Source organism: Rissa tridactyla, chromosome 13 (genome assembly GCF_028500815.1).
Source record: "Rissa tridactyla isolate bRisTri1 chromosome 13, bRisTri1.patW.cur.20221130, whole genome shotgun sequence".
Taxonomy (NCBI): Eukaryota; Metazoa; Chordata; class Aves; order Charadriiformes; family Laridae; genus Rissa; species Rissa tridactyla.
In genome coordinates this window covers 1,700,626-1,718,775 of record NC_071478.1, presented here as the reverse complement: position 1 = coordinate 1,718,775, position 18,150 = coordinate 1,700,626, and the positions used below count along the sequence as shown (strand labels likewise).

Genomic DNA, 18,150 nt, shown 5'->3' with positions numbered 1-18,150 from the left:
GCATTAAATACTCTCTTTTCAAATTATCTGTGTCTGCTGTAGAATGTCTATGAAGAGAAAAGATCAGCACAATTCCTGTCACCTGATGTCTCAAAAGACAGATTTTTAGGGGGAAAGGTAGGCAAACGGCCCAAGAAGGCGTAGAGCACAGCTGTAAGGCAAGTGCTGCCGTTAAGGCGAGCCCACGCTGAGTAAGTAGGCACTGCTGGCTTCCTTCAGCAATGGCTTTTTATGCGAAGGAATATTACCATCTAGCATCTGCTCCGAGAGTCTCGTGACTGAGAAATTCAGTAACAAGATCCCCTGGAGTTTAACAAAAAGATGGGGACTACATACAGACTGCAGGGTCACTAACTCAGACATCTGTATCTTACTGTTTCTACATTCCACGTTCCCCCAGATGCGTGTTTTCTATTACACTTCCCTCCGCTGCAACCGCTGCTGTCTTCTGTCAGAAGACTGAAAAGGCTGAAGCCTTCCAAGAGACTTCTGAAAACTGGATGCTTCCAAACTCTAGTTCGGCGTGCCAGCCAGCTGCGCCCTTCCTGCTGTTTGCAGATACTCAGTACTGCACATAAAGGCAGAAGCCAAGACGAAAAAATCACTGTGAGCTCGATCACAGCAAGAGCCTGGAAATCCTGGCCTGGACTCAGTTCTCTTCCCACCCAGCTTTACAAGTATAGACACCAATTTCATTGGAGAAATAATAAAGATGTAATTACAGCGATGACAATAGGACCCAACAGACTTTTTTTTTTTTTTAAATAATTCTAGCCACAGCTGAAAGCAGAAAGAAACTAAAACTACATAAAAATTATGCTCTTAGATACATCATTCTGTCAAAAAAATGTAAGCAATAATAAATATTCTAGGAAATATTCTAGGCAGCATAAATCTCAGTAGTAATAGATGCTTCACAACAACATGGAAGTCATGCAGAGTTTGCCAGAATTATTCTTAATGCTGGTGAAATACAAGCAATGTCCTTCTGCACCCCTGCTCTGCTTCAACGTCAAGGCGGCTCCAAGTCACGTTCAACAAAAACACGGACAGAAAGGAAAAGCAAGACGTAATGAGGCAGTAAAGCTCCACAGGGTGTGGTTATCCAAGTGATCATTCCCTGGGCACTGAGCTCTGCTCGTCTAACAGGGTGAATATTTTACAAACAAGGACATTGGGTTGTTTTATGAATAACGTGTGCATGTATTTTTTGCACAAGGAGAAAAGATGAAATTAGCAGCTTGAAATGCTGAACAGTAGTTTCAGCCGAGTAGTATGGTTCATAGATTCTTTTCTTCCATGTTCATGAGCTAATCAGAAAATTCTTTCTGTTCCGAGGCTAAAAACAAACACCAAATCACCAACTATAAAGGCTGAACATTTTTGTACGTATACCACCTACCATCAAATAACACGGTGAAAAGAATGCTGCCGGATGCTCACAGCATACAAAACTTGCTTTAAAGCACTACTCTGATTTTGTTGCCAGTGTCTAAACCTTTCTTTGGTGTTGCCCTAATTTCTGAGGGCAGAAATTTCTTCTGCTTCCTAATTTCTTGTGCCTGAGCCAGGCAGAACCTGACACCAGAGGGAAGAGAGAAAACAAAAACCTTTTTCAGAAGCTTTTTTCCTTCTTTGACATTGGACTGTCCATCTCATTAGACTTGTAAACGACCGAGGATCTATGCAGAAATATTTCAAAGGTGGTACATGGAGCACGTTAGAGAAGTACCTGGACACCTCGTTCCCACGAGGAAGTCACAAGGAGCAGAAGGTGGCATTAGGAGAGACAAGGCGTGAGAAGAAATGGAAGTGAGCTCACAGAGCAATCCTGACAGCTTGCCATCTACGTTCTGCCCACGCCAGCAGTCGGACCCCACCCCACTTTTCCCTGGAAGGGCTCCTAAGTCTGATCTCTGGCGAGCAATCAAATCCCTGCCGCATAGCCGTGCCTTGATAGTCACAGCGAGGGAGACAGCCCATGTTCCTGAGACCTGGTCGCACTGCTCAGGTGCTTTAATCTTACGGGGCCCTGCACTATCACTTACCTCTTCACCCAAACGCCTTTTCTTCAGTTTGCTTTTTTTTACCTCATCAATGATGTTGCTGTATAACTAACCAGATGGAGATTCCCGTATTAAAAAAAGAAAACGTATCTAGAGTATATATGTTTATTTATATAAACACTTTAAACCACATATTTTATATTATATATTTGATTATCTATTTCGCACACACACACACTCCAACACCACTGCGTTGAGGATCTGCAGTTTCAACTGGAACTCAGTCCTAGCCATCACCACATCAAGGATAAAACCCGTTACCAACCAAACCTCACTCTCCAGATCAGGACATGAAGAATACATTCCAGTACGTAATCTCTGTTTTCAACACATTACCAAATTAGTCAATGCAGGTGATGTTATAGTTGACTACATTTCCCCTGGCAGGACTGAAAACTGCCCGTCCCAGGGGAAGCAGAAAAGCTTCCATGAAAGGCCTTTTTCTGCAGCTCCCTCCGGCTGACTTGTTTTGTGAGGGACAATTCTTCATCTACTCCTTCTGGAGAAAGGGATTCACGCCTATTACGCAGGGATCTGATTGCACATAAACAAGGGGGCTCTAACTGACAACCTGTCAGAGGCTCTACGCTTGCTGGGAGAGCGACAAGAAGCTGCCATCCAGTTTGTCCTTCAGGGCAGCCTGTGTGACACGCTGGGCAGCAGGGAGCGCGAGGGAGCTGCTGCCACCACAGCCCTAACACGTGTGAGACGCCCGCGAGAGCCCGAGCAGGTGCAGCAGGTACATCTGTTGGACATAACCACAGGATTCCCCAAGCCAGAAACGCTGTCCCGGTCACCAAGAGCAGCTCACTGTTACTTCTGGTATTGCCGCAAAGGGAGAAAGAAGGAAAACTGCTCTGAATCTCAAGCAGACATTTTCCTAGAGATCAGTCCTGCCTCCAATTACCTTGTTCTTTTCTCTCAGACCTACTGATAGTCTAAATTGGAGGAGCAGCAACACCACCTTCTTAGAAGCTAATTTTGCAGCCACACAAGACTCCAAACAGACACTGTTTGCCATATGTCAGACATTCAACATAGAAGTACACTGAGCATAACGGAACACCTCTTCGTGACTCTCATGCCCAGCAGGTACAGCAAGATGATAAACTGAAAACATCAGGAAACTAAAAGTACCAAGTATTTTTAACAATACAGTATTCTTATTAAAAAAATAAATGAATAGCATTTAAATTGGCATCACAAGATGCCACAGAGCAACCAGATTACACTGGAAGCAACAAAACCCGTACGTGTTTAAGAGTCACACAAAGCTGCGGAAATAAACGACTGGATTTTACAACCCGTATGGTGGTTTCCAGCTCTCCCCCTCACCTCTATCACCCAGCATGCTGTCACCATGATAATACAGAGAGACGATAAAAATTTCTTTTCCTGAAACACGTACCTGAAAACTCAAACATTGTAAATCTCTCTCTAAATGTGCTCCTTGCAGTCAGCAGTACCATGTGCTCAGATATACCCCTCCCCAACAGGCCTCATTTACACTTTCAGTTTGAGTTTCCTCTCCATTTCACACCACTCCAACAGAGCCGATCGCTATTTGTTACACAACAGAAGAACACCTTAAGAATAGTCTTCAGTCTTCACTTTGAACAGTAACATGGCCCAACAAAATAGTATCAACTACAATAACATTTTCTATTTACATGGAAAAGTAACTTTCATTTATATACTACATTTCTCTCAGGAGTACTTCTAATTTCCTAAAATGACAAGTTTGCATGTCTTCTAGAAATTGCTCTGCATCATTAGCTTGCCAAGAATTTCATTTCATCAGAGTACCCAAGGCTAAGGACATGTCAAAATGGAGAAGTTAATCAACACATAGAGCTTTCAGAGCGATACTCAGCAAGGAATTATGACCCGCATCAGCATGGCAAGACTATTCAATTGAGGAAACAATTCCCTAGCAGCCTAGCATGGAGGAATAAAGCAAACAAAACCAACACGTGAGTGATTGCTTTAACAAATAATGGCACTCGAATCTACTTTAGTATCATTATACTAGCAGCCGTTATGACTATTCTACTTACCTAAATTAGAACAAAACCTCAAACTCACCCACTGCTTGCTAGGTCACACCTTGAATATCGTGTTTGCTTGAAAACACAGTAAGGCTATTTCTTTGCAGTTACAGAGAGCCTTCCAATTTGTGAAAGCTGGGCGGGCAGCACCATGCGTTAATCTTCACGGACCACCTCCTCCGAGCTCAGGAGCGATGCATCCTGACAAAGAGGAAATCAGGCAAAAACGCCCGGAGGGCTGCGTGGATGGACACGGAGCTCTGTAAACCTGTGCGCACACACGTGCGCGTACAGTGGAAAGCACTGTGCCAACTACAGTGACTATAATCAAGTATCCAAGGTGCGTTCTTCAGCAACGAAACTTGAAGGAGTTAACGTATTTGTGACGTACTGATTTTTTTTAACGTTGCAGCAAAGATTAATGATACAGCCAGTCTGACAGGAATAATGGCTTGAAAGCTTTCAGCTGTTCTAATCCTGCCACAGCATGCCACCTCTCGGAGGAAAAAAAAAAATCTGAAAAATTATGGAGCCACGGTTTCTTTTTCTCTGAAACACAAGCCACGTAACCTTCAGGGTAATGATCGACTATGGCCTATTGGGGAGAGCGTCACAAGAAGTTTTGCAGGAAGCAATGATTAGAATACAAGATAGCTCTCCGGTGTCTGAAAGATGAAAAAATAACACAGGAAATTATGACTAGAGTAACATTAGGACCTTACATGCCAACTAGCAAAAAAGAAGAGCTCTAGCTTTAGTTTGTGACGGGCTTCTCTACTGTTACACTGCTGTGCTAAGAAGTCTATGTACGCCACTGCTGTTACCCTTCTCCCTTTATCATTTGAACTGTGATGTTTTGTAGACTTACTTCAAGTCAGCTGCTAATAAATTAAATCCATTGTAAAGATGTCCTTCTACTGAAACTTTCTTCAAGTAGGAGTAGCTGTCCAGATCTGTAGTCAAGAAGTTTGTTACAAGAGCACCTAAGAAAGAGAAGTAGGTAGAGCAACTTGGATGCGAGAAGTCACTATTCTGACAGGCTTGGTGAAACAAAATGTAAAAGACAAGATTCCTGTTGCCAACAGGGTGTAACAGTGGAAAAAAACAACCAACCAACAAGCTTTTAAAAGCCTTACAGCATTGTATCATGTTCGCATTAAGAGCTTGACTTTTACTCTGAAGAACTCAGTCAAAAGCTCTTGGTCAAAATTTCTCCAGAATTCATATTTACTAATTATTCTGTACCGGAGGTGCCTTTCCTCTCCTCCCACCTTGCCAAACTCTTTCTTGTCTTGCTTCATTTCCCTCATGTACAACCATAAAATGAAATACAAATGACACGGTTCATTTCTTTCTCTGTATAACATGTTTTGCCATTGCAAACTATTCCCAGGGCAGTACCATATGACAGTTTACTTTAAAAAAAAGCCACAGATGCGCTCTTTCAGAAGAGTTTTTCTTTTCCTATTATTTCTGCTCCTCTGATTTATCAATGTGTAGGGGAGAAGACACTACAATGATCTTTTAGGTAAACCTCCAGCATAATCCAAGTTGCCTTGTTTCCCTGACTTCGGTGTTTGTACAAGAATATACACATTTTAAAAAGTCAACTGGATTCTAAGTCTAGCTCAATGCTTGTCTAGTTGTTCTGACTCTTAATGAGAGTTACTTTCAAGAGAAGACAGTTGGGGCTGCATTTCTTGTCAGGCTCCAGGCACTGCGTCTTGGTTTACTTTTACCAGCTTGTTTAGAATATCATTCTCCAAGTCAAGTTCCCCACGCAGGCGCTCAAACTCCTCAGTTCACAAATTCTGTTTACAGCACATAACCATTTTATCTGTCCATAAAGTGGTGTTGAAAAAATAATACTGTAATCATCACTATTTTACTGGGACACCAGGGCTTGTTTATCCATTTTCTTCTATTTCTACTCCTTCATACCTCTTCCTTTTGCATTTTTATCAATCTTTGGCTGCATATAGTTGGTCAGGGCTGCCATCTTGCCTTTCTTACTGATTCCCAGCCATGTCCCACCTTCTTTGCCTTCCTCCATATCCAGACCTAATGGAATAAGCAAGGGTTAAGTTATTACATTCACTTTAAAAAATCTCAAGCTTAAATCATGATTTCTTAATGCAGATCCTGAGTCTTGATCAGGCTGGATAAAATGGAGTAGGTACAAGACTGTCTTCCTGCACAAGTGAGGTACGCCCACTGAAATTACCCACCCTCCAGCTCTGCACTATCAAATATCCTGCAAGCTACTGCAATAAGAGATAAGAGATAGTGAGAAAATTAAATTTAAAAGCAAAATCATAAGCCTCCCCTATATGCTAAAATACCTATAAAACTTTAAGTAAGCTCAGAATGCTTGTTAGCTCAAAAGCAAGTCTCAGAAGATTAATGTTATTTGGAAGTTTAAATTCACAAGTAACCAGAAAAATCTAGAGTTGGCTAGGTAACTGATAGAGATCTTGGGCTCTGGCAACAGTAGTTTACCTTGAGGAGGGGGAACCCACAAAACTGAAGCCCACAACCAAACCTCTTGATAGAAAATCCAAGTTAAAGCCCCCCCTACCTATTTGCCATGAGCTCCTGTTAACCAGCAAGCACCGCACGGGAAAACAAGAACTAGTTCAATCTAAGATGTATACAGTTAGAAACCTCTCAATTCCGAATCATCATGTCATATGATAATTTTCATTAGAAAATCAAAAGAACAGGTTTTGGATCCTTATTCAGAAGTTCCTTTCTTTCTTTGGTATCCAAAATTTCAACCTCGAGTTTAGCCATATCACGTCTTTACGCAATAGCTCTACTGCTGTCCTCTGCCTTAACTGAAAGGGTCACAAAGAAAACCATACAGCTTTGTGGACCAATGCCCAACGACTAACATATAGCAAGTCACGTTTCCCAAAATTGCTCCAAGTGCAAAATTTTTTTTCATTTTTAAGTCACACAAAGAATAAATTTGATTTATTTTGCTTCAACTTGCTGCTTTCATTTGAGATAGCATAATTAACTCAAAGGCATATATTCATGGGATCTCCACAGATACCCCACTGGATGGGGAAAATACCAGTTTCTTGTGCCAAATATGGACAGAGCTGACAAGGGTATAAAAGACAAAAATTCAGGACGCTTCAGTTTTCAGGATAGCTTTTTGTTTGTTTGTTTTAAACTGCTACATAGCAGGGGAAGCGGCATCCAGAATGTCTGGCACGGAACAGAAGCGGCAGCCAGAGGTTCAGAAGCAAGGGGGCTGTGGTGCAGCGGGAGCAATTTATCCTCCCGGGCCTCCTTGCCAACCACAATAACACACGGCATCAGCAAAGACTATCTGCAAAGTCAAAATCTTACATTTAAACAATGCTTTGCCTTCCAGAGCTTTATTTCTGTGCCTGAGAAAAGGCAGAAGTATTGATAATACTTAAAAATTACTACAGACAGATTCCCTACAAGGGGAAGGAGAGCTGAGCGACTGCACGATCAGTTCAGCAGAACGTAGACACAAAAGCTAATAAACTGATGGATCAATAACTAAAATTATTCTGTAGCCTATAAATTATTAACCGATATGAAATGAGAAAGTTTTCACTTTCCTGAGGCTTGGTTTAATGATTTCAAGTCACTATCACAGACAATGAGTCTGAGGAATAACGAATGCCACCTCTATTTTAAGAGGTATTTCAGTGTATCTGACAAAGCTAAAGTAATCCTTTGTGATGGACAAATTAACTGCACTGCTTGGACTGAAATCAGTTAAAAAAACTTAAAACTGGGAAAAAACCCCACAATATACTAAAACCCAAATAAGATAATAACATTACAACTCATCTTTCAAACCTATGACAGGTTTTCCCCAGATGTATAGGGAAGAAGCATATTTCTTATTAGAAATGCAACGCCACCACCCCAATAACAAAAAGCCAGGCCACAGTTTCCTTATAAATCGTATGAAACCCACTCAAAACAAGAAGACATACATACCGCTGAGGATCTCATTGCTGCTGTCCCAAAAGTCTGCCGATTTGGATGGTCTGTGGTAAAATTCATCTCTATTAGCTGCTAGAATAAGCCTGTAGAACACCGGAGGAAAAGGATACTATTACTTACAAATAGGAACTTCACAGTACAGGCAGGAACGGAATCCAATTCTTGGCACAGCATTAGCTCATTTAAAGTATGAAACCATCCTTTATCCTCCTGTCTCACCTTTATCCCTCAGTGCAAAGGTTGAACGACGCCTGACAGCAGCTCTCTCTCGTCTTGTGACGTTCAGCAAGTCTATCTTGTGGGAACAAGGCAGCTATTGCTTTCAGAGAATAACACTTCCAATGCAAGAGCTTGAATTAAGATCGCATAAGCAATCTTAACATTCCTCAGCATATGAAGTTCCAGCTTAATTAAGGAAAATTTAAAGGTAACCCCCAGATTTATAGGTGACAAAAAAATGTGAAGCACGAGAGTATGTTTTTACTGGATCATTCCTTAGGATCATGTAGCCATAGTATTTTTTAATCTAACTTTCGACACCTGAAGCTCTGTTTATGTGGTTCAAAGATACAAGTCAGATGGTTTTGTCTGTAAGTACACAGAACAGAGACGAGTCTGTGATAGTCTCGAAGGTCTAGCCCCACTGAAATTTGTTTGAAGAAATGACGGCACGCTCAAGGAGGCAGAGAAGGAAAGGGGGAAGGCAGGGGTTTTTGTGACAGTCATCAAGAGGTATTTTGGTGGGGCTTTTTCCCTTCTGTTTTTTGTTGGTTTGTGGGGTTTTTGCATGTGTAGTTGCTTGCATAACCTGAGTTCTGCTAGAACAGTAGGACAAAATAGTTGAATCGTTAATGAGAGTCAGCTCATGAAGCAGAGGAACTACAAGCAGCCCCGAAGGATACACATTCAGGAGGTAGGAAGAAGTTATGAAAAATAATATGCAACTGAAAAATGCTGCCAGATGAAATCCATTATTTATATTTAGAAATAAACACATCACGCCACAAGACCAAGCGCTGTCCTGACAAAAAGCGTGTTGCAGCTCTTCACGTGCCATCTAAAATCTGATTATTTTAGAAAACATACAGATATTAAAAAACACCAGACATTATTAAGAAATGGCAGCAACAGAAAATTCTGCTAGCTATGCCTGGTTCCCTCTGCTCTGTGCTTGGATAATTATCATAAATGGCACCTGCAGACTTGAAAGACCAAGTTCAAGGTGATATTTAAGCAGCAGCGGACATACAAGACAGGACAGGTCTTCCTGAAAGGTCCCAGGCTTGGCAGCAATGCAGATCAGCCAAATTCAATGGGAACACCAGTTCAAGCCAGTCAGGCTGGGAATGTAAAGCAGGTAAGATTTAACGAGTCCGTACAGCCAGACAGCTTCAGAGGAATTTAGAACAGTCTCGGCTCTTGGCCTTTGAAAAGCAAAAGCTCTTTCTCGGTCCATTTCATCCAGCAGAAGTTATTAAAACAAAGCAAGTTGTTCTGTGTGCTCCCTTTTGTAATTGTAATCAGCTATACCGAAAATAAAGACGACTGACACTTCGATGGCACCCTTCCTGTAAGGAAGATGCTTCATATTTTGCTCAGCAAAGACAGTATCTGTTGGAAAGCACAGGGTATGTACATTTTTCTCTTTCTAATGCCAAATAATCCTAATACTATTCTTTCAGACTCACGTTATTTCTCTTCTTCTAGCTGATTCTAGTCTATGATCTATAGGCTTTCAGCTGGTTTACCAAATTTCTGTCATCTTGCTTGAATACCCTCCATTTACAGCATCCATCCTCCTTTAACAGATTTTTATTTAAATAAACATCTCTACTGTTAAAAAATAGTTTAGCTGAAGTGGATTTCTCATTTCCTGAAGCTCCAATTATATTTTACCTTCAATAATTCTTGACATGAAACCACAGTTTGTTTACAGTATCTAAACACCAAAAATAAGCAGGTCTTTCTGGTGTGATTGAATATTCCCCATCTCAAGTTTAATACAGACTCCTAAATTTAGCACAAAGCTAGCGTACAGGACTGCTATAATCAAAACATCTTCATTTTGTCTTTTATTAAACATAATCATACTGAAAAGGAGCAATATTAAGTGACCTTCATCTTCTAATAAATTGCAAAAAGCCTGTTCAGCTATTTTTATAGCTGAAATAATTCAACTGTATTAGGATTTACGTATTGAGATTTATTTTAATGTTGAAGCAGAGAGATGAAAACATGAGAAATCATTCCATTAAAGCAATTTCCTACAATGCAATTCAGTTCCATAAAAAAGTTTCTATGATTATAGCTTTGAAGCTCGAAACACGTATTTATTTGTAAGACGCACACAGTATAGTTCAGAAATACGTCAAGGCAGCATGTTACCTTTGACAATAATAATAGCCTACAGTAAAGCGTTTCTTACACCGCACTAAACTTTACTACGAGTAGGCCTGTGGAGAGAACACCAAGGGAAACGGCAGAACAGCAAGTCGCAAGGGTACAGGAAGGTAGATCCGTTAGCGTATCACAAAGGTGGACTGTAAGCCTTTTGCTTAATTAGGCGCTCATGAAAATTGGCCAATGTACAGCTCTAGAAACCAAAGTCTGCCTGGATGGAGAGTTCTTTTAAGTGTTATGGAGAACACGTTTTAGTTTGAGAAAGTTTATTGGCTACAAGAAAATGGCCAATGATACACAGTTTGCCTTTTCAACTTTTAATGCCTATTTCAGACAATTTCTTTTAGTTAGAGATGTGCTTTCCAACAGACTCTGTCTTTGGTGGGCAAAGTACTGAGCATCCTCCTTACAGGAACGGTGCCACTGAAGCGTCAGCCTTCTTCACTTTCTCTAGAGCTGATGACAGTTCTTTATCCATAGTATTTCTAATGTGCAACCGGCACCTCATGATCACGTTTTAAAACATTGTGTTAGTGGAGAGATGAATTTGCAGGGAAGTCCAGAAAGCAAAGTAGAGGACAGTAAGAAAAGTAGTGGTAGATGCCTGTTTTAACGTGGACAGACAAATTAGCATGTCTGCAGGAATCCCCTTTTGCTTGGGAAAACCATTCCACTACCTCACCATGAAATACACAGAGCTATAGCAGAGTGTAACGCACACGAGTTGTCAGGAAAAACGACGCTTAGCAAGAGACTCGTATAGAGAGGTCTAACTTGGTCTAACGGCTCTAATACTGCCTGGAGAATTAGGAGGGCTGGGTCCCATTCCCAACTGACACGCAGACCCATGTCCTTCAGAAATCTGAGGCAAAAGGTGAAAAATCCTTAGGAATAATTGAAGAAGAATGAACTTCAACATTCTTCCAAATAAAGAAAAGCAAAAAGATTTAGTTATGGTGTGTTAAGGCAAAAAAAGGGGACTACAGTTATGTATCTGGCGTTAAAATTGGACCCCAAGAGCACTATGCTCTGGCACTTATCACCGAAACAGATGGCTCCGGGTCGTTTCTCTCAGAGGTACAGAGCACGACATCGCTTAACAAAAGGTACTGCGAAAGCTACATACAACTATTCCTGAAGTTGGGCCAAAGCATCTCAAAAGTGTTTTCTTATTTTGACACTGATGGCAAGTTGGTTTCTGCTATAAATCAATAATTTCAATCTTGATGCAACTTTTTCTAGCAAGCAAACTACTACAAGTTTTACTTTTAAATATTGATCATGGCAGGAAGTTCACTTGGCAAGCAACTACAGTTTATATCCAAAGGATTTTCCCAAGAGGCATCAAATTGATGAATGTCTCTTTCGCTAACTAGCAACACAAAGAAAGTCAGCCTAAATAAATGGAGATATTAATTCAGCACCAGTCACATCATAAACAAAACCCCTTTTTAGGCAGATTCCAGATGCAGAAAGGAATGCACTCTATGGACAATTGAGGGTTTGGTTCTCATTTCCTTTCTTTCTATGGAATGGCATCTGCTTTTCAATACAAAAGGGCAGAAAAACAAGTCAATGAACGGCACAATGATTTACTGAGCATACTGACTCTGACGTTTCTGGATGAATACCCACACTTGTACCCCACAAAGTAACGTGGAACCGATACAGTCTGTATCAATACAGAAACCAATAGAACTCTGCAGTCTTCTTACTGGTCTGAAGTGTTACCTTCCTGTTACGTACTGAATGTACTCAAAGACACTGATGTCAGATATGAACTTTTAAAATTAAGGGCTGTAACGGGAGAGAAAATTATTACAAGAGGTTTAATGTTTGGGAAACTCGCTGTATGACATCAACGCATCCAGTGAAACTTACCTAGAAGCATGGATGCTTATTTTGTCTTAAGCTTTTGGCTAAGGATTTCATACACGACTATTAGTTTATTACCTAAAATTTTAATTAAATTTTAAATTTTTATTAATTTTAATTACATAAAATTGTAACATGACTGTTAGTTTATTGCCCAAAATTTTAATTGCAAGCAGATTTGGGGGAGGGGGAAGGCTAGGACATTTACTGTAAGTTCCTTATTCCCTAGTTCGCAGCACTACTTGTTTTACATGGATACAGGAGTATAATCAGTTTGAGAGCAGTGAGATTTGACTTCCAGTTTTTTCTGAAATTGTATATACTTAATTTTAGGACAAAGAGCAACTGAAGATCTTTAAGTACACGTTGTCCCAAAGGCAAATCGGTAGGCATAAAGAACTGTGAGGATCCCTTGACCTCAACCAGCCATATTTGAAAAAGCACCCGCACCTATTCATAAGGGTCTGTCAGAACCACAGTGGCAGAGCCAGCAGGAGTAGCCACGATGTGACACGGAGCAGAGCAGGACACTAGTCAATGAAAAAGAAGGTGCTATCTTTGGAGGAAACAGGACAAAGCGACAATTCAAAGTCAACCAGAAGCTATGTAAGCAGCTAAATTTCAGTATGAGTACCTTTTGGATTCATAGTGGTCTGCTCTCTTGGCTTACAAGACCGGATGAGCACATATTAACTGAGGAGAAATTAATAGAGTGGTCCATGACCACAGTAGTTCTGCTCTGCCGTCTGCCCATTACTTTCCAGGCTAAATTCAAATTGTTGGTTTCAAACTGAAAGCCCTGACCATATCTACCCTACTGAAAGAAGGGTACGGCTACAGCTGTGATGACCCTTTAGTTTAAACTATGAAGTAGAAGGCAGGACTTTCAAACTCTGGATTATAATATTTAAAGGATTTATCCTACACCCCATGATAGATCACCAGCAAAAGGTCCGTGATTACAAAGCCCAAGTCTTCTGCCATAGTCTAAAACCAGTAAGTCCTCCAACGGGGAAAGTCATGACGTTAGACATTACAAAAGCATAACTGAACACGTAATACTGACTTGTATTGACTTGTAATCCAAACATTGGCTACAAAAATTAATTGTATAAAAAATTATAGAAACAAATGTTTTAACTAGAATCATCTTTACCTGTATGCATTTTTTGAAACTGGTCGGGGGTCAAATTTGAATAGAAGGATGCACATTGAAGAATTGATGTTTAAATCTTGCTTCTTCCACAAAGGCTCAGTGCAAGGTCATTCTGTAATAGCCTACAAAGTAAATAGAGATTATCTATTATACTGCAAATTATAAAATGATAACCTTGCTTCTAAACTGAAGCTTAAAGATTGCAGCGTTCTCCCTAATAGCTCACAGTAAAAATAAATAAGTAAAACAGGACTTCCAAAATAATGATTTAGTACCAAATGGTTTAGTACCAAAATTCTTATTGTAGTTGTTTCAAAGTTAAGTTTGGCTAATTCAGACTGTTAGGAAAGAAACAAACATGAGGAAAATACTGACAAAGTCCAGAGTGCTACCGATATGTGAAAGAAAGACTATTATGCCATTTTCTGCTCATTACCAATGAAGTACCACTACTTTTTTTTTTCCCCCCATCTTAAGTAAGGCAAAACACTTCTGTTAGAATAAAGGAGAAAATAAGACTCAAACTGCTGCAGAAGCTGGAAGAAGCCTGATCAAAGACAGTCTCAAACCTATAAATAAAGTATACTTTAGGCCAAGCTATTGAAAGTCCAGGAGAAAGTATTACTGTTTACCATCGGGAAAAACATCAGGTACAAACAAAGATATACTGGACCAGAGCGTACATTTCGATGAATAGTTTCCAGCACTTGTGGTATGTTTAAAATTCTGGCCACATTCAGACGGCACGGCAGATGTGCTTTCTGTTTCAAAACCATGTAACAGCTTTCAAATATTTTGCGTTGCCCCAGTGAAAATTTTTCTGGTAACAAAACTGCAGCCTGATCTTTACTTTTTGTGGCTGCTGAAACAATTATGAGAGTGCTACCAACCAACCACACACAGCCATGTTTTACTGCTACTGAGAGCTTTTTTTTCCATGCAAGAGTGTTCAAGGCAGGCAAAGAGGGGAGGGGGGACAGGCAGAATTCAACACCCCAGTCTAGGGCCATCTGAGCGACCAACCCAGCGACTGAGCAAATTCTGTACAAAAAGTAGGATTTTTAACCATGCTTCCAGATATGTGAAAAGTGTCCCTCTTGCTCTTTAATTTCCACATCATTTACCTTAAGAGGTATCAGGAAATTTATGATCTTCACTATATTTCACATTATCAGAAGTAGAGCTACAAGTGCAGAATTTATACTAATTTTTTTAATTAATAGCTTGCCAGTGGCTGCTGGCTCCTGTTAAGTCCCAGTTCAGCACTACAGCCAGCCTGCCGTTGCTGTCATGGCACAAGCAGTTCAGTCTTGCAATCTAATATTCTGCAAAGAGACTCTTCCGTTGCAGGAAATGAAATAACTCCAAAAGAGGTGCAACACTCCTGACACGCTTCCCGAGGCACGAGAAAGTCAGCGCAAAGGAGTATGTGTGTACCTCTCCATCTCACAAAACGTTTCAAATTCTGTTCTGTGACAAAAGGAACTTCCCCCCCAAGATGACTTCACAGCCTACGAGCTCAGGGCAGCACTAGCCTACCTGGCCCAACTATTTTCTGTTTAACAGGTTATACAATAAGGCATTAGAGAAAACAATTAAAACACACCATAGGCTTTCTTCACCTCAATCCCCAAAAAACTATTTTACAAATTAATCATAAATTGAAGATGCAGACTTGAACTTCGGCTAACTGATTTACTAGCCAGGTGTTTAAAAACATCCATAGCCAGCTTTATTTAGAAAATCTAACGAGTTTTAAGGTGTTATCACCCTTCCGAGATGCCTATTGCTGAATTTTAAATAGAGTGCAATTATATTGGACTTGTACAACCAAATCACCAGCTCTAGAAGACTTGAACCTTCTACATACAGCTCTTGTTAGCTGTTCACAAAACTCAGGATCTTGTACCCCAGCTGCTTCATGTCACTAAGCATAAATAACACTGACCTGTTCATGCCTTTCACTCCAACTCCTAAAAAGAAACCGAAGCAAAACAAAATTACAGTCACAGTTCAAATCACAGAGCACAAATTTCCTAGAGCAGCAGACAGCTTAGGAACTAGAGCACAGTGCCATTTCCAGATAATATAACACAACTCTAGGTATTTCTGAAACCTTTTATACTTATTTTTTTACTTTAAATTTCTGCTGCTGTCCAGATAACCAGGCAGTATCTGTATGCCACGCCCTAGCTCAGGTTCTTTATTGAGGATACCACTTCTTCTACCAGAAGAGATTTAAATTGCAGGTCTTCCTATTCACGATTTCTCCTCTGCAACATTACACCGTTCTTTATTTGGCAGCAGCTACCTGTCTTTTAACCTTGTCTTGTCTCAGTCCAGAATCTTCTTGTCTTGCTTTATGTCCTACCCTCACCTCCAAACCTACTCTGCCTCTAGATAATTGCTTTGTCATTGGAATTTTATTTTTCTGTTTGGTAATTTTTCTGTCCCCAGAAGAACATGGAAGATGGGTTTCTCCATGGCTCAGGCTCCGCAGCATGCTTATTGCGCAGACAGAACATAGTGATGAAGATTATTCACTTCTATTCGTTCTACAGCACCTTCCGAACAGGTCCCTACCAAACCCCTGGCAATCCAGCCAGCCTAGTGGATGAACTGTGTTGGCTGACTGTAGCAAACCGGGGTATCGTCAAGTCTGGTAGATTTTCCCTGTTAGAAGGCTCCCAAATAATCCTCTCAAGGACACACAACCCTATATAACATAAGCCTCCAGCAAGGCTGGGGCGTAGAACAGTTACCCCTCTTCCCCAAACGATGCAAGTCTCACAGCGATTACCGTGTATGTAACATAGCGCACAGGCTACACAAACAGGAGATTGTCTTTTCTCCCCTTCAAAAAGTGAATCTTTTTGCTGAAGTCATTACTGATGAGAGACTCAAATTAGGACAGATGAGACCTTTCGACCCCTGCTCCCAACATTACAGTTAGCACATTGCAATAAATGTCAAACTAAGAGCAAAGGTTTATTTTAGCTGACTGATTGCTGCTGTTCTGTTCCTCAGGCAATCTTTTCACAGACAGCTCCTTGAGTAAATGGAAACGGCACTCCGACCTTGACAGCAGCTTGACTGAACGTAAAATTGGGAGCAGGAGGAATGTCAATGAACAACAACTGTGCTGCACCAGGCTGAAGGCTGGGCGAGAGAGACGTCCTCCTCCCTGTTCCACGGTCGCGAAAGCAGCACAAGACTGATCCTAACCACGACTCTGAGAATTCATGTTGCAAAATCTTTGGAAGCCCACAAAAAAATGGACAGCTTTAGTTTCTTTAAGAAGTGTACCAAAAAGCTATATAAAAAAACCCCAAACTCTAGACTGAGCAATTTCTTGCCTGATTGTTGAGCAACTTGTTGTAACAAGACAGCAACTTACAATTCAGCTTAATAAGCAGTGCCATTGTAATTACAACTTTACATGTCCTTCAGAAGGTAAAGGGCTACAGCTTCTACTATCCAGGTTACATTACTGGCTGCCCATCAGAAATTAACTGATGTCCATAAAACACATTAAATAAAATGCATTAACAGAGTGGTTCGCGGAGCAAGCAATACACCACAATAATACTGTACAGGATTGTTCACTGGCCCCTACTTCACAAAGGCAGACATATAATAGCTTCATTCTTTTCACCTTTTCCTCAGTGTGCGCATCAAGATTGACATTTATAAATATTAAGCCATGCCAGACTATTTCAGAAACAACACTCATAGCTCAGAAGAGATCCCCTTCAAGTCTTCAGTTGAGAGGTACCCATGTACAGCATCAGCATGAATATGGTAGATGAGAATCCTTAAAGCTTTTTTTCTTTTTTTTTGACAAAGTGCAAAGAAATGCTCTTGGTGAAAGCAGGGATATAAAATGCAGTTTTAATGGGTAACTGTCACTGACTGCTCTTGCTGACTGCAGAGATATGGCTCCTAGTATTCATTAGGTGTCCTGTCAGGTAATTAAATGGATTATGCAATAAAAACCTGTTGACACTTACTCATAAGACGACTATTTTAATAAACACAATTCAGGCCCCATTAGCTGATTTATTGAGTTCCCTTCAAATAATCAATTCACTACAGCTGTTCGTGCAAAGTTATTGGTCAACACAAAGCTTACAAGAACTGCCAGCCAGAAAACAGCAAAATAAGTTTGTAACGCTCGCCACAATTATCTAGATGAACAAATATTTTCAACGCTTTGATGCCTTTCTAGAATCCCTATTCATTATTATTTGGTACTACTGCTTTGACAGAAGTATCTTTCTGTCACCCCATCCACTCTGCTTGATGTTATTACAGTTACATTCGTGCTTTTAGTAACACCAAATATCAAAACAGTAATATTTATCTAGGGCTCCACCTGCCAGCCTTGAAACAAGCGTAAGTGTTTATAGGCCCCATATAAACAGTCCAACCTTTCCTGTTATTCAGGCAGAAGTGTTTAAGGCAGCTAAAACCGAGCTACCCCTTAAAATAGCAGTGATACTTCATTGGCAAAGGAGGCAACCAATGTGTTCTGGTACCTTCTTTGACCAAAGCTGACATTGTGTTTGCGCCACCTGTTGTGTTTAAACCCAGGGCTGGACGTTGGCCT

General features: G+C 40.6%; 1 protein-coding gene and 1 long non-coding RNA gene across 4 annotated transcripts in view; one reads left to right on the top strand and one right to left on the bottom strand.

The window, feature by feature from the left end:
* TANGO2 (transport and golgi organization 2 homolog) overlaps positions 1-18,150 on the bottom strand; it is a 32,212-nt gene that overhangs the window by 10,426 nt on the left and 3,636 nt on the right. The window contains exons 2-5 of the mRNA XM_054219369.1: positions 13,542-13,663; positions 8,105-8,193; positions 6,056-6,175; positions 4,983-5,097 (exon numbers count right to left, since the gene is read on the bottom strand). Of these exons, the coding sequence (XP_054075344.1) occupies positions 4,983-5,097; positions 6,056-6,175; positions 8,105-8,193; positions 13,542-13,597 (380 nt within the window). The 5' untranslated portion in view covers positions 13,598-13,663. The remainder of the gene's footprint in view (positions 1-4,982; positions 5,098-6,055; positions 6,176-8,104; positions 8,194-13,541; positions 13,664-18,150) is intronic.
* The window catches only part of LOC128916982 (uncharacterized), a 26,402-nt gene extending 8,252 nt beyond the window's left edge, over positions 1-18,150 (top strand). For 2 of the 3 annotated variants that reach the window (XR_008469110.1, XR_008469109.1), the window contains exon 3: positions 401-3,088. This is a non-coding gene — a long non-coding RNA (uncharacterized LOC128916982). Of the gene's footprint in view, positions 1-400; positions 3,089-16,568 lie in introns of those variants that run through there. The other variant, XR_008469111.1, reaches the window with a different exon arrangement.